Source organism: Plodia interpunctella, chromosome 2, assembly GCF_027563975.2.
Source record: "Plodia interpunctella isolate USDA-ARS_2022_Savannah chromosome 2, ilPloInte3.2, whole genome shotgun sequence".
In the NCBI taxonomy this organism is placed as follows: Eukaryota; Metazoa; Arthropoda; class Insecta; order Lepidoptera; family Pyralidae; genus Plodia; species Plodia interpunctella.
The window spans coordinates 7,893,308-7,906,202 of NC_071295.1; the positions used below are offsets into that span (position 1 = coordinate 7,893,308).

At 32.8% G+C, this 12,895-nt stretch overlaps 2 protein-coding genes across 14 annotated transcripts in view; one reads left to right on the top strand and one right to left on the bottom strand.

The window, feature by feature from the left end:
* The window catches only part of LOC128678501 (very low-density lipoprotein receptor), a 174,430-nt gene extending 168,734 nt beyond the window's left edge, over positions 1-5,696 (top strand). For 11 of the 13 annotated variants that reach the window (XR_010370253.1, XM_053760116.2, XM_053760091.1 and 8 more), the window contains 3 exons: positions 995-1,110; positions 3,126-3,284; positions 4,348-5,696. Coding sequence is in view for 10 of the 13 variants with exons in the window: in XM_053760116.2 (XP_053616091.1) it covers positions 995-1,110; positions 3,126-3,284; positions 4,348-4,392 (320 nt within the window). In the remaining 3 variants the exon portion in view is untranslated. Of the gene's footprint in view, positions 1-994; positions 1,111-3,125; positions 3,885-4,347 lie in introns of all 13 variants that reach the window. The other 2 variants (XR_010370250.1, XR_008405652.2) reach the window with 1 other exon arrangement.
* A 117-nt stretch (positions 5,697-5,813) lies between these two features.
* LOC128678645 (uncharacterized protein) lies at positions 5,814-12,496 on the bottom strand. The gene is made up of 7 exons (XM_053760324.1): positions 12,257-12,496; positions 11,581-11,849; positions 11,071-11,252; positions 10,049-10,218; positions 9,677-9,879; positions 9,141-9,266; positions 5,814-8,573 (listed from the first exon to the last, which is right to left on the bottom strand). The coding sequence occupies exons 1-7, from the start codon at positions 12,371-12,373 to the stop codon at positions 8,384-8,386; spliced, it is 1,257 nt and encodes a 418-aa protein (XP_053616299.1). The 5' UTR covers positions 12,374-12,496; the 3' UTR covers positions 5,814-8,383.
* Positions 12,497-12,895: the final 399 nt, after the last annotated feature.

Consider the following 12,895-nt stretch of genomic DNA (forward strand, 5'->3'; position numbering starts at 1 on the left):
TTTTATTAACATATGAAATTTTATTATTATTTATTTTGATATTATCAAATATTTACGTACCTATCATACAACAAGAAAAAGTACATTAGGACACGTGTCCAGTTAAAATAAAATCATTAAATGTATAGTCATTATGTAGTGTGCACTTTAAAAACAATTGGCGTTAGTTCATTGTCATTTTGTTAGCCAACCAGCAACCATCAAGGTTCTAGGTCCGAGATTATTATCAAATCAGATGACAATAGAATTCTTTGTTGAATCACTATTCATATTGATTTAAACGTGTTGCTCTAAATTTCTTTAATGTTATTAATATCAATACCGTTATTTAGGTTAAGATATTTTAGTTAAACCGTCTGAGTTGGCACGTTTCATTGACACACTGCAAATAGAACAAGTATTAGCAGTGCAATTAGGTTAAGACACCTACACTAGTCCGCATCCAGGCTTCCTAGATAAAGATACATAAGGAAATTAATATCTGACGCAATTGCGTCATAAGCAAGTTATATGTACGTCAGCCTCTATACAGTATGTCAATATTTAAGTTCTCAATGCTCCACCGGAAAACTTGTTTGTATACAATTGTCTTGAAAATTCTAATATTTGATTATAACTAAAAAAAAATTATAAATTTGTCATTGTCTTCATCGAAACATTACATAACGCTAATCACTACAGTAACTCAGGTGGAGGTGTTTGTTAAACCTAATATTAACTGTGTTAATTACTTATCACCATTTTACATCTATCATTTCTGTCCTTGCAGCACAATGTTGTATCCTAATTGGCAATTAAGTTCAGCCGATATTTGAAGACCTTCATAAATTATTTTTAATATTTGAATATCTATTAATTTACTAAACAAATTTCCGTAATCTGTTATTAAAATGGAATATTTTTCGATTGTACGTCTTAACGTAGTTTTAACGTTCCAAAATGTGCTGCAGAATTCAGTTAATAATATGGTATTAATTAATTAATTTAATTCCAGGTGTTCCGGAAACTCCAAAGACTGACACTGGAATCTCGAGCAGCGGACGCGACGCAGGCGTCGTGGCCGCGATCGTCGTTGGCGTAATTTCTGGAGTTATTATATTGGCCGCAGTGGTAAGCAAAATTTATATTGGCATTTTTTACAACATACATTGAGTCGTTTTTATGGTGCAATAACACGAAGATTTTTATTAGAATCGACAATATTTTACTAATACTACATATTTCAATCATAGTACAAATGTTACTAAACGTAAAAAAATCTAACGATAGCCATAGATGATTTGTTATTAAGTTCCCGTTCCCGTAGATTCAGAAAAAAAAAAATTAAGACGCAAAATTATATAAGATATTAGAGTTAAGACAGATTCAATTATATAAGTATGTGCTATGTACATACACAGAACGATTATTTTATTACAGCAATAATAATTATATCAGCCACTCATGACGCTGATTAAAAAACTTAACTGCATATTACAACTTCGCCTTATATGTATTTCTGCGAAATTTGTATGAGCATTTCTTTTAAAGAAGCTGAGTGTCATAGTTGAAATTCGAACGGTATGCCACCATACCGTTTCGAATTTCAATGGATTAGATCGTCCGCCTGTGATCGAAAGATTCCAGGTTCAAATCCTACTCGTGCCATATTAGTTTCTATACAATCTGACTTATGTATAGTAGTTTTCATAGGCAACCACTTGCTTCCCGTAAAGGAAATCGTCGTGAGCATCGCATATTGGTAGACAGTATAGTTCTACTTCTAGTACTTGTGTATATGTGACTACTTGCCAATAGATGGCGGTAGGTAGCCGTAAAAGTCATATCATATACTTTTAAGCGATTTGAATAGAATCAGACTCCAGTGTTAGTAATAACACACTCGACAAGAAAGAAAAAGATCGAAATATCACCATTTAACGATTGAACCGGCACAGCTCTTGTTACAGTTGCCAGAAGTCTTCGATTGTTATGACAATTATTGCTTTCTAGAAGTGACGCTCGTTCGCGGCTCGCCGTGTAGGGTACTGTGTAACTATGCGAGCAAAAGAATATATTTGTTTTCGCAACGTGCATGCTAAGACAGGGCTCACAAATGACGCACTGAGAAAATATAGTTGTATTTTAGAGCAAATTTCTGTAAGCTGCATTAGGAAAGAAAAACTGATGAATCAAATCTATTTGTAAGTAGTGAACAATATATTTCTTTAATTTTTTTTAATTTTAAAGAAATATATTGTTAAATATATTGTTAGTAGTGAACAATATATTTCTTTAAAATTAAAAAAAATTAAAGAAATATATTGTTCACTAGTTACATACTAAATCTTGATTATTAGTGTTGAAATAAAAATAGAAAATATAAATATTATACTTACAAAATTAGTTACGAGAGAACCCGGAAATTAAGCTTAGATTTTATATAATTAATTCGTTACAAGAAATTTAAATTAAACAACGCTGCTTTAAGAATTTCATCTAGCAAAAGCCTTTCTTTTGCTGTTATATTGGATTATCATGATTTAACGGCAATAAACCTTGACAATAGACAGAGCACTCATACAAGCAACTAATGCATTCACCAAATATGTCACAACCTTAAACCGTGGTCAAAACATTCCGAATATCAATGGACGAATTGATCGCATCAATCGTTTAATTGTCGGATTGCATCACATCATTATCTAATTGATGCCAATTGCTTTAGTTCCCTTTTGAGTATCCGTGTCGATTTGACGAACGAACCTTCTGGAAATCGCAAAATCTATACAATATTATAGAGCTATGATACAAGTCAAAACATTTATTAAGAAATTGAATATCACAGGTACATTTTCACATCACATTCTAAGTTTAAGAATAATATAAAAAGTCTAGTTTTTAGTGAGTTTTTTAGTTTTGAGTGATAGTTTTCACTCAGTGCTAAAGACTAGACTAGTACTAAATTTCGGATCCACTACTGAGAAGAAGTGACAAAAGAAACTAAATTAAACAGTGTTGGTCCATGACAGAAGAGATAGAATATAAGTAGTGACGAGAGGTCTATTCTAATCAATCTCCTCTCTTTCTCATGTTCCCGGTTGCGTTCAGTCTAATGTCAACCTAATTTGTGGTTTCTATTTCAGATTGCAGTTGTTATGTACAAGCATTACGTGAACCGCAACGTTACGTCTATGAACTTCGACAACCCTGTCTACCGCAAAACTACAGAGGACCACTTTGTACTTGAGAAGAATGGATACGCACCAGGCAGCAAGCTGTACCCCAGCACAGTCGGAGAAGAGGTGAGAGCGCTAACGGCCATGGAGTGCACGCTTAATATACAAAACAGCCTAAGATAAGCCACGCGAACTCTCATTGCCCTTATAAACGACGAGTAAAATCATTGATAGAACTTAATTTCCATAAATAGTTGTATTAAAAACATTTATTTTCTAAATTCAACTTTGATTCGTGTGTACAATGAATATAAGACCCCAGAATATGGCCAAATGTAAATAACAAGGTTAAACCTAGGGTTATTTTACTATATTAAATTTAAGGTCTGCCTAAGACATTTTAAACTCGATGTATTTAGATTTATATTTACTGTACTAGGTATTATTTTAAGACATTTATAGAAAATATTTTTCGTTTAGCGTAATAAGGATTGTGGCGATTTCAATGTGCCAACATTTTTACCGCATCAGTATTAAAGCATAGTTGCCAAATAATATTTATAAATGGTAGGTGTATAATGCTGTAAATAGTCTTTTTGAAATACTTAGAGTAATTATATAATTTTGTATTTTGCCTTTGCATTACTGCTTGATATAGATGTAATGGGTTATGTTTACTGCAAAAATGTTTATTTTTCATGCAAAATCTTGCGAGGGCTAAACTTGGTAAGTTTTAGTAGGTAGCAGTAGATTTGGTAAAACGATTAACAGAAGAAAACACTAGTTACATTAGTCTTTGGTATTCAATTTTATTTGATCACAGCAATAATTTTGAGCTTGACGCTTATGATTTCTTATACAGTACTTCCGAAGAACATTAATTTTGCATTTAATAGTACAATATTATTACGCGTAGCAATACGTACCAGACACTAGTGACAATATTTTGTTGGTGAATTCAACATGATACTTCGAAAACAGTACTGTAATAAGGAATATATTCGGCATAAAACGGTAGAAGGTCAAATTCAAAGATTTTTATTATTCAGAAATTAGACCTCCGTAGATTTTTTCACGTCAAATTTCAAATTCTACAAAACTACTAATTACTGGCATTTTGGAACGACTGTTGAGAAGAAAAGTGGAAAGATAATATCTATATGTATACTAATTTCAATTGTTTTTTCAGGCTCGAGAACCGCTCAACACTCCCGGCACAAATGAGTTTGTATAGTGTACGAGCAGGAAGCAAATATACTAGTATATCATTAAATGTGAAAAGGAAAAGAAGGACATGTGATACTTAAAAATAGTGAACCAGTGATTGGGACTTGAACTAACATTTTTGTAGTAAAAGTCTAATAGCGTAGTGCAGTGGAACGAGTGAAGCCAGTCTATACAAGTTCGGTTATTCACGCCTCGCTAAGGATCTCAAAATTGTGAAATTATTCGTCTTAAGCTTTGGTTTCATTGGTGCGATAAAACGACATTGTTATTTTGTTTTTAAACTATTACCAATAAATGGTATTTAACTTACGTACCTTAAATAATGCTTTTACTAAAGGTGTAATAAAAAAGGTACTGTTATCTATTTGTTCGCAAAATACCATTGTGGTGCTTCCAGTCGTACCATTGTCTTCGATTTAAGTATAACATCTATTATTTTACATGAATCCGAGATCTTGGTAAACGCTTATATACTTATGTATCACATTTTATAGATAGTTGGAAAGTGTTCGGCTATAATTTTTTAGACTGTGAATAGAATAGAAATTCGAATACTTATTGCTTTCGAGCAAATGCCTGGTGCATTGTAATTATTTATTATAGGGTTTACAATTTTTATATTCCTCTTTTAGTTAAGAATTTAGATGCTTTATACAAATACAGTATGGAAACGTGCAGCAAAGTGCAACATTCAGGAGAATGAAGCTCATTTAGAGTACTTGTTTACAGATCTAGTAAATTATGTTTTTTCCAAACAATTTACTGTACATAATATAATCATTGCTGTTATATTAATTTATGATTCCTATACATTTAATAGGTTGCAATTATTTATTGTAATATGAAATGCGTTTCAAATTAGACTAATTGTTCCGAACTGTAACGGATGTGCCAACTCTAGTGAAATTATAAATTTAATTGAAATTCGCCGATTCCTATGTTATGATAATAACCTATGATAGTAGACCAATGCTCAGTCATATGTTTGTTGGTTCGTATTTATTTGAATTATATAAAATTGTTATATACATTAGCGCAGTTAATATTTATATTATATTTTATGTGAAGGTTGTGTTTACCATCCATATATTTATGTATTTATTAGTAATCAATATTTAATGTTTGGAAAACGACTTTGTCAAGCAAAATCCTGCCAAAATCTTTAATATATTACCCTATTTGTAATGTAATTCAATTACATTAAATACTTGATGCACATTTCATACAATACGCCTAGCTCAATAAGTGTGGTCACTAAAATTATTGTGTAAATATTGTCGGTAAAATATATGTAAAATGTGTTAATTTTAACTCTTGTTTTTTTAATTTTTTCTTCCCTATAACGTCATTGCACAATGTCTCGCAATTTGTATTTCTAGCTCTTACTAGTAGTCTTTTGGTTACTACGAGAAAGAAAAAAAATCAAAATAAAAGAAAATATTTATAATTATATCTTTCCATGGAAACATTGCAGGTGCAACTTTTGTATAAATTTCGACATGAAAAAACTCGAACGTTTCAAAAAAATTACAGGATACCAATCCTGTGTATTTATACATTGGGTACTTTCCAACTAAACAAAAAATATATGGAGCTTGTATGACATGATGGTGATGTGTCACGCCGTCACCGAATCACAATGCATTCCAAATATACTTTAATGAGAATAAAAAATAATAAATTACGTAATTTTAAAAAATGATCAATTAAATTGACAATTATTGTATTTAGTTATTAAAATACTTGTCGACTACGTCATGACCTGATGAACAAGCAATTCACTTTATTTTTCTAACATAGTAGAACATGGTCCACACCGCAACATTTACAAAGATAACACCTATTAAGCGTTGCCGCTCGATAGTCAACTATCGATAGCGTTTTGATAGACTATTCATAGTTTGAGTAAAAACAATAATATCGATAGCATCGATAGGACCTTTATGTCGTTATTTTTTTTCAAATATACATATAAATTACATGAAAAGTGAATTATTTTCATGTAATAAAAATTGTTAACTGTTGTGCACCGTTTGTTGAAGAGCAATAGTATCGATAATCGTCATCACTGTTTGATGCTATCGATAGTATTGTAATTTACAACAGAATTGCTCCAAAATAGCGATCGATAGTATGAGTTTTGATAGCATGGCTTTTTTCGTTTAAAACTATTGATAGTTCGGCGACGCTAATTTTAAGTACGCATCATTCAACAGCCACATTACTTAAATTAATTAAACTCTATTCTTATAATAATCTACGGGACGGTCTATTAAAAATGCAAAAGAAATTCCAAGATCAAGTCGAAGTAGTAAGTGTAACCATACACATAATATAAATAAAAATGTTTAAACATTGCTAAATTTTATTTAGTTAATAATTTAAAGGCTCAATAAAAAGTTTGTTTAAAACATAAAAATATTATGCTTGTTATTTATAAATTACAATAATAAATTACGTTGTCAAAAAATTTCCAAATAAAAGTTAAGAGGGATTTTTCATTAGTGAATGTGAAACAATCATTTTCGTCCAATAGCGAGCCCGCTATTCTCTCCACACTATCATTAATGCATTGACGTCATCGTCATGAATTTCCCCAATCATATTTAATCTTAATGTAAAAATGCCCAATCGATTAATCCTAATGTTATTTCCGTTTCTAGAATTAGTCTGGTATATTTAATACATCACATTGTTTTTAGTAAACAAATAGTTTTTAACAATTTAATTAATAGCTATAGTCGTTAAAGAGTATCTAACAAATTGTTTTGCCGATTTTTGGAGAACGATCTAGGTTGTTTAAGTACAAAAGCGTACTTACTTCAAAGATTACACTATACCATACACATAATTAAAGTATATTTTTTAAATATTTGAGGTAGAATATTTTATGAACTGACTGACAAGACAGACAGCTGAAAATTTATATAGTATAAAACAAAGGCACCCTCCGCGTATGTCTGTTTCTAAGCTTTCTTCTTTCAAACCAGATAACGGATTTCAATGCAGTTTTCACTGTTATTGTGACAATTTAGATTTATACACGCATAAATGACGCTAAATATTATTACCTGTGGCTGTGCAACGGCCGAGGTTAAGATTTGATAAGTTACATATATTTTGTATTATCAGTACTAGTAGCACCCCGAGGTGTTACCTATCTAGTTAATATTAAAAAAGATACTAAAATGTTTATGCACACTAACGCCATCTACCACAATCGCATGTATATCCAAGGTATCAATTTTCTCAAAAATTGTCCCAGCCATTTGAGCGTGAAGTAATGACAAAGATACTCACAAATTTTTCGCCATTATATGTGTGATGTAGTACCACATCCGTGCCTCCACTGGGCACTCTTCATGCCACTTGTGGTGATATATACATAAAATATGTTAAATCAAACAATTTAACCTGTTTTAAGCATACTAGTGTAAGTCCAGACTAACAGGATCGATATTTGTAACTTAAATTAAGTTTCTACTGTAATATCGAATGGGTTCTTATTATGCTAAATACCGTTCTGCTATAAAAGCAACGACATTTTTTTTGTGAAATATTAAACCACTCACCATATATTTATGGTAGCGTAATATGCATAGACTATATATCATGTGTTTTAACAGAATTTTCTGACCACGTGTAGTTTTATCGAAATACGTCAAAAATATCAAGATATTACTAACATCAATCAAATATGAAAAACAAAAGCTGTCACTGCTCCATTTCATAATTTCCCTTCTCATTTTCTTGTGTTACGGCTGTATCATTCACCAAAACGTTAAACTTGAGAACAACACGGATTTTAACTATTGGAATTCACAGGTGTATGACAGTATTTACCTATCATTATTGAAACTGTCACGAACTCATTCGATATTAACCAAACTAAACTACATCACAACTAATCTTACACGTCTGAAGTAAAAAAGGTACGTGCGCGGTTAATACCCGTATTAGACAACTAAATCACAACGTCTACAATCAACATCTACAAACTATAATACGTCATTTACGCGAATCTTCTTATTCTGTGTCTCAATCTCTTCATTCTCCTCGCTTATTGGTTGGCTGTTTTTATACTTCTCGTATTGGTCGACGATATGCCGCTTGAAGTCTCCGAATGTATTTGAAGCTATATGGAGCCTCGCGTGATGGAACATTCGGTCGAAGTGATGGAGGTTATGTCTGGAATAGTATTTATTGATTTATTAGAGAATAATGATATATGTGTGTGTGGTACCGCCTGGTCCTGGCGGAAGGGGTAAGCATATAAATAAATATAAATATATTAGGATAAATCACACCGATTGAGCTAGCCCCAAAGTAAGTTCGAGACTTGTGTTACGGGATACTAACTCAACGATACTATATTTTATAACAAATACATATATAGATAAACATCCAAGACCCGGGCCAATCAGAAAAAGATCATTTTCCATCATGACCCGACCGGGGATCGAACCCGGGACCTCTCGGTTCAGAGGCAAGCACTTTACCACTTCGCCACCGAGGTCGTCAAATGCAAACCCAAGAAATGCTGACTTGCTGTCGTCAATGATCATAAGCATAATGATCATTGACGACATCAAGTCAGTGTTTCCAATGATCTGACAACAATTGATGACGACAGTGTGAAGTGAAAGAGAAAAAGTAGGAAAGCGGTTCCTGGGCTCCTACACTCAATGGCTAAGAAAATAACCGGGAAAAAAAGAGTTGAGGAGTTGAGAAATAAATTGAATTACAAACACTCACATGCTAAGTAATACTGATGATAACATTTCCTTAGTGTTAAGAAGATGTCGAATGTAAGCCCTTGTGTGTTTCTTACAAGTTAAACAATCACAGTCCAAAAGCACAGGGCGAAAGTCTTCTTTATACCTGTAAACATTTTTTATTTCCTTTGTATATTTATTTGTTTAAGTTTAGGGCGTGGTCGCCGCGGCTATCCGCCATCTGGAAGTGTCAGATTCGATTCTAACGCGGGCAAATATTTGTACTAGTGATTAAATTTAGGGCGTGGTCGCCGCGGCTATCCGCCATCTGGAAATGTTGGATTCGATTTTAGCGCGGGCAAATATTTGTACTAGTAATCATAGATATTTGCTTGCGATTCTGGGTGTGTTGTGCTAGTTTAGTGCCCGAGGGGCACAAACACAGAAACAAGCCAACCCACGATACAAGCTTAGAACTTGTAGCTGAGTGTTATCCATTGATGTATGAAAATATGAAAATGGTTTTAAATATTTGAATGGAATGATATACTATAACTAGACAAAACAATTACTGACCTTTCAATATTGAGATCTAATATACACAATTCTTCACTATTTCGACTAATATCGAAATTTAAAACTAACGCCTGGCCACAATTTGTCAGTTTGAGCGGGTACGAACCGTCAAAGACATCCCAGCCGTGTTGGATTGCTGTCATTATGACAGTTGGGTTCCAGCAACCTTCTATTATACGAAGCAAATCTTTAGGTAATGCATCCTGAAAGATTAATTCAATGATGTAAGAAGGAATAGAAAAATATTATACATTTATTATGAGCGGACGCTCATAAATATTGACAATAATAAAATATGAGCTGACAAAGCCACAATGCAGGCAAAGCCGCGGGCAAAAGCTAGTAAATAAATAAGAGAAGAAGAACACTTACACTAACTCTCTTCAAAATTGATTCTAGCTTGTTAATAGGAACTGTTAAGCTTTCAGCTGTACCATCGGCCAAACCTTGTAAAGCTACACCACATATACTATCCCTGTGACTCAGAACATGTTTTATGGACTCGTCACAGCTCTTCTCTATGTTTGGACCAACTAATACACCTGAAAATTAATAAGAAATAGATGAAGTACATTTTTTACAGCCATGGAAAAATGTGTGGCACTGTTTATCATTTCAGCCGCAGAAGATCCACTACTGAACATAGGCCTCAAGGATTTCCAATATGACGAGTATTATATAGGTTGCATCAAGTTATTATAAATGAATGCTCTGCAGGGTAACTTGAGGCCAATTGATTGTACTTACATAGGGAGTTGTTATATTATTGCAGATAAATATTTATTTCTTGTTTAATATCAAAATAGATGTTAAAACTGCAGGTTACTATTAGCCTAGATAGTCTTATTTTACATCATGTGTTGTAATTCTAAAAAAACAACATTTTGAACAAAACTGGTATTTGAAATACAAAATTTAAATATTTCTGACTATGAGTACCTATATTAAGTAGTTTGATAAAAATATTTGCCTTTGTTTGTTATTATTTTAACATGTTGTAAAATATGGAAGTAAATATTGGAACAGCAAAATAGTACTTAATTACAAACAGACCACATGCTCAATTATACATTGTATGGGATTCAAATGTTTACTTTAACAATATGTAACTAACAGTGAGTACAATTTATTTATGAAACTGCAGAAGTGATATATATATATATACTAGAAAGTAGCAAGAGTGTCACTTTAAATAATTAGTGATTTTAAAACCAATGATTCTTTTGTGCTTGCAGAAGATGTGAAGTTGAGAAGAAAACTTATGAAAGTGGGTTCTGACACTTAACAGCTGTGCAAACAATCCAGACAATACTCAGGTGAGAGAGAGATGTTTTTGTTTCAAGTTGCATACTCAATTCTTTAGCAGGAAAAATTGGAATTGACATCATACATACCTATGAGGGCACTATATCGAAATTCCTTTGAGGCCTTATATCGATCCACACAGATGTCCAACATTTTACAAGTCCTATTCAATGACTTATTCACTCTTTTGTGGCCCTCATCAAGGCGCACATGACCATCTGCAATCGCCAAAATTATGTCTGGTTTGAAAATTGCCATTAGATCCATATATCTGTAAAATGTTAGTAAGTGCTACTTTTAGAACTATATGTCGTGACAATGCAATATTTCCATGGAATCTACTTTTACCTAATTCTAATAGTTCACTAACATGCCAGCTTTGGGTGAAATGGACCCTGAATGGGAGATCCCATCTGGAGTTTGCGCTGGTTCTCCAACCAGGAAATAAGGTGCCAGTTGCTAGAATTCACTTTTTTTCTTATTTTCATAACTAATTGACCGATGAGTAGTAAAGTTTCAAACCAATTTCTCATCATGACACATATCAAATAAAAACTTAAACAACACTCACACTCACAACATAAACCGAAAACCCTTACTTGTCAGCAGTAATCATTTTCTTTCCATTCTTGGACCACAATGGAACCTTGTCTGGTTCAAAATGTCCAGAGGGAGTGGCTTCACAGACATTATGCAAGGTTACACAAGTTAAGTGATTCGCTACACCAGCAAACTTCGCCACACCCTGTCCTTGAGCCTTCAGTCCTGTTTCCAGGTGGATGGACTTGGATAGTGGCACCCACAGCAGCTTGGGCTTTGAAAATACCTTATCTAGCACTTCTGCTGTCAAATTTACTACACTTGCACTCTGAAAATTATGAAGTAAATAATAATAAAAAAAAATTGGTTAAATTTTTTTTCCGTTATCATCTCATATCAACAATTGTCTTCAAGTGGTGAAGATGTGATCAATTTCCGGCACTAAATCAATGTAAGTACCTACCAAAATGAGCTTAAAAGATATCAAAACACAACGAAATTACAGGATCTTGTTCTACCTTGGATCAATAAATAGATATAATTTAAAATATTTATATTTATTGAGAAAAATATAGGTACAGCACACCCGGTTAAAAGGTATTGTAAAGACACTAAGCTTCTAAATTTTATATACGTGGATAGTATGGTGCCGAAAAACAAAGGTTGAGATAAACTTAGGATATGTATTATAAATGTCTAATAATACAAATTAGGATTAAAACTGTAAGAACTAACCTGTGTTAAAAGAGCGGATGTCGGTGTTTCTAAGACCGCATTAGGAGACTTCACAAATCCAATCAAGCAGCCTACACGCTCACTACCACAACCACCTTGATTTATTAAAAATCGCATTGTTATTTGAGCTTATTTTTTGTACAAAACAAAACACTTGTATGTAATCTTATTTGTCTGCGTGAATTACAGAACTTGAAAATGAACAAACACCTAAAAAATAACCTAGAAAGCTGCAGCTAAGAGCTGCAGTCAACGTGACATAATGTCACTGTCATTATGTCACGTTTGATTTATGACTGATTTATTTTTTAATTCGTAAAGTCAAGGTAATATTTATTGGTTCTATATTCTATATCTATAAGAAAGAACAGCTTTATTTATTGGCTGAAATAGCGGTTATGTAAAGCGTGTTATGAATCGCCAAGATATTTATTGGCTGAAATAGTGGATAGGTTTCATGTACTATGATTGGCCAGAAAATATTGGCTGAATATTGGCTGCCAGGTTTCACGTGCTATGATTGGCTGATATCTATGGTTGAAATTTTTCGGGATTCCATTGAAATATTTTCGGGATTTGAATAATTTGAACCTGGGTAAAGCCAACTAGGTATTTACAAGTAGATATAAAATATATTCT

What these genes read in the sequence shown, in the direction of transcription:
- LOC128678645 (XM_053760324.1), bottom strand. Translation starts at nt 12,373, where the DNA reads ATGCGATTTTTAATAAATCAAGGTGGTTGTGGTAGTGAGCGTGTAGGC. An exon ending in CATCCGCTCTTTTAACACAG is followed by an intron (nt 11,850 to 12,256) that starts GTTAGTTCTTAC and finishes CATAATTTTCAG; the next exon opens with AGTGCAAGTGTAGTAAATTT. An exon ending in TCGATATAGTGCCCTCATAG is followed by an intron (nt 10,219 to 11,070) that starts GTATGTATGATG and finishes ATTAATTTTCAG; the next exon opens with GTGTATTAGTTGGTCCAAAC.